Source organism: Pteropus alecto, unplaced genomic scaffold (assembly GCF_000325575.1).
Source record: "Pteropus alecto unplaced genomic scaffold, ASM32557v1 scaffold276, whole genome shotgun sequence".
Classification (NCBI taxonomy): domain Eukaryota; kingdom Metazoa; phylum Chordata; class Mammalia; order Chiroptera; family Pteropodidae; genus Pteropus; species Pteropus alecto.
In genome coordinates, this window is record NW_006438074.1 from 63467 (window position 1) to 65247 (window position 1781).

The 1781-nt window shown below is 30.7% G+C and overlaps 1 protein-coding gene across 1 annotated transcript in view; it reads left to right on the forward strand.

Moving 5' to 3' along the window:
* LRRC9 (leucine rich repeat containing 9) overlaps positions 1-1781 on the forward strand; it is an 80386-nt gene that overhangs the window by 51682 nt on the left and 26923 nt on the right. The window contains exon 24 of the mRNA XM_025049086.1: positions 826-934. Coding sequence (XP_024904854.1) covers positions 826-934 — 109 coding nt within the window. The remainder of the gene's footprint in view (positions 1-825; positions 935-1781) is intronic.

Sequence of the window (1781 nt, forward strand, 5' to 3'; positions counted from 1 at the left end):
TACCTATCTCTATTATAGCAATTTTCCTTTTTTATTTTTTCTGGATCCCACTTCTTGAAGGCAGAGACAGTGTCTTTTCACATTTGCTATAGCCTTTCCAAACACAGTGGCTGCACTTAGGAAATACTAATGAAAATATATTGATGAACTTATTAATAGATAAAAATATGTCATAATTGTAACTTCAGGGTTTAGAATTTGTTTAAAGAAGTAGTTAAGGGCAAAGTGATTTTGCTTTATGCTCTTTTCTATCATGGCTCAAAGGAAGGTGGAGCAGTTGTAAAGCTATGGACTAGGAACCAAGCATTCTGTCTAATTACCAAAACACCTTTACAAGGTGGAATGCTATAAAAGTTTTCAGCAGATCCCACAGAAAACTCCATTTTCAAAGACCTTACTCGATTTTCCCATTCCTATCCCCTTCCTGGCATTTCAAAAATAACCTATTTCACATATATCCTCTGCAGTTTAGAACCTGAAAATCTTATGATTTACCATATTGGTTTCACTATGATTTCATGAACATGTGAATTTATAAAGAAATTGGAGGCATTTATTTTTAAAATTTCTTTTATGATAGTTTTTTGTTTAGACGTTTTTAAAGCAATCAAATTCTATGTCATTTTCTTACATAATGCCCCCCCTACACACACAAAATCTATTTATCCGATTATTTGACCCATACATTTTACATTAAGGCAATTCTTTTTAATAGCATTTGTCAGATGGGAGTTTTTTAAATGCCTTTGGCATTGTACATGAGGCTATTCACCTACATAATTTTCCTATTAAAATTATAACTGTACTTACTTTGTCCAAATTCAGAACTGTGGATTTGATTCCAGTTGACCAATTTAGAAATGTGTGTAATGTGAATCTACAGAACAATAATCTTACCTCGTTCAGTGGATTAATCTATCTGCCTAATGTGAAGGTGAGTCACAAATTTTCTTTCATATTTTTCAATGCAAGCTGTAATCTACTTTGGATTAAAATGTATTTTTGTGTTATTAGAGAAATTATTCCTAATATTTTTTTTGCCAAGCAAGAAAAAGTATTAATTTCCAAAGCTATTTTGGTTGACCTCAGTTTTATTTGATTGTCTTATAAAGAGTAGACCTTACTCTGCAGTAGGAGTTGGGGAAGAAGGCTGCCTCCATATTGAGTGGATATGGTATGAAGTTGGAGGACACTATGATTCTCAAAGCAGCTTCATTGCCTCCTCTCCCATAGCTTTGAGTCATCTACTAAGGCCTTTTAAACATAGAGAAATAGCAATTTCTCCAACTAAAGAGTTATTTCATTTAAATCAGGCTCAGAGAAGTCAGGAGTGCAGATTGGGAAAGTTGAACAGCTTTCTAGGGTCTCCATTATTTTGTTTGAAATGTTGTAATTTTGCAGCATGTCAGATAGTAAAAAAATAAATAAAAAACATTAAAGCCAAATCCAATTTGTGGTATAAAAATTTGTCATTTTTAACACTGATATTATTCAATTATGTTATACAGTCCAATGATATTAATAGTTTTTAAAATGTTACTAATTTCAAAACATAGTTTATACATACATAAACTATGTAGGTCTCCATTTTTGTTTGAAATGTTGTAATTTTGCAGCATGTCAGATAGTAAAAAAATAAATAAAAAACATTAAAGCCAAATCCAATTTGTGGTATAAAAATTTGTCATTTTTAACACTGATATTATTCAATTATGTTATATAGTCCAATGATATTAATAGTTTTTAAAATGTTACTAATCTCAAACCATAGTTTATACATA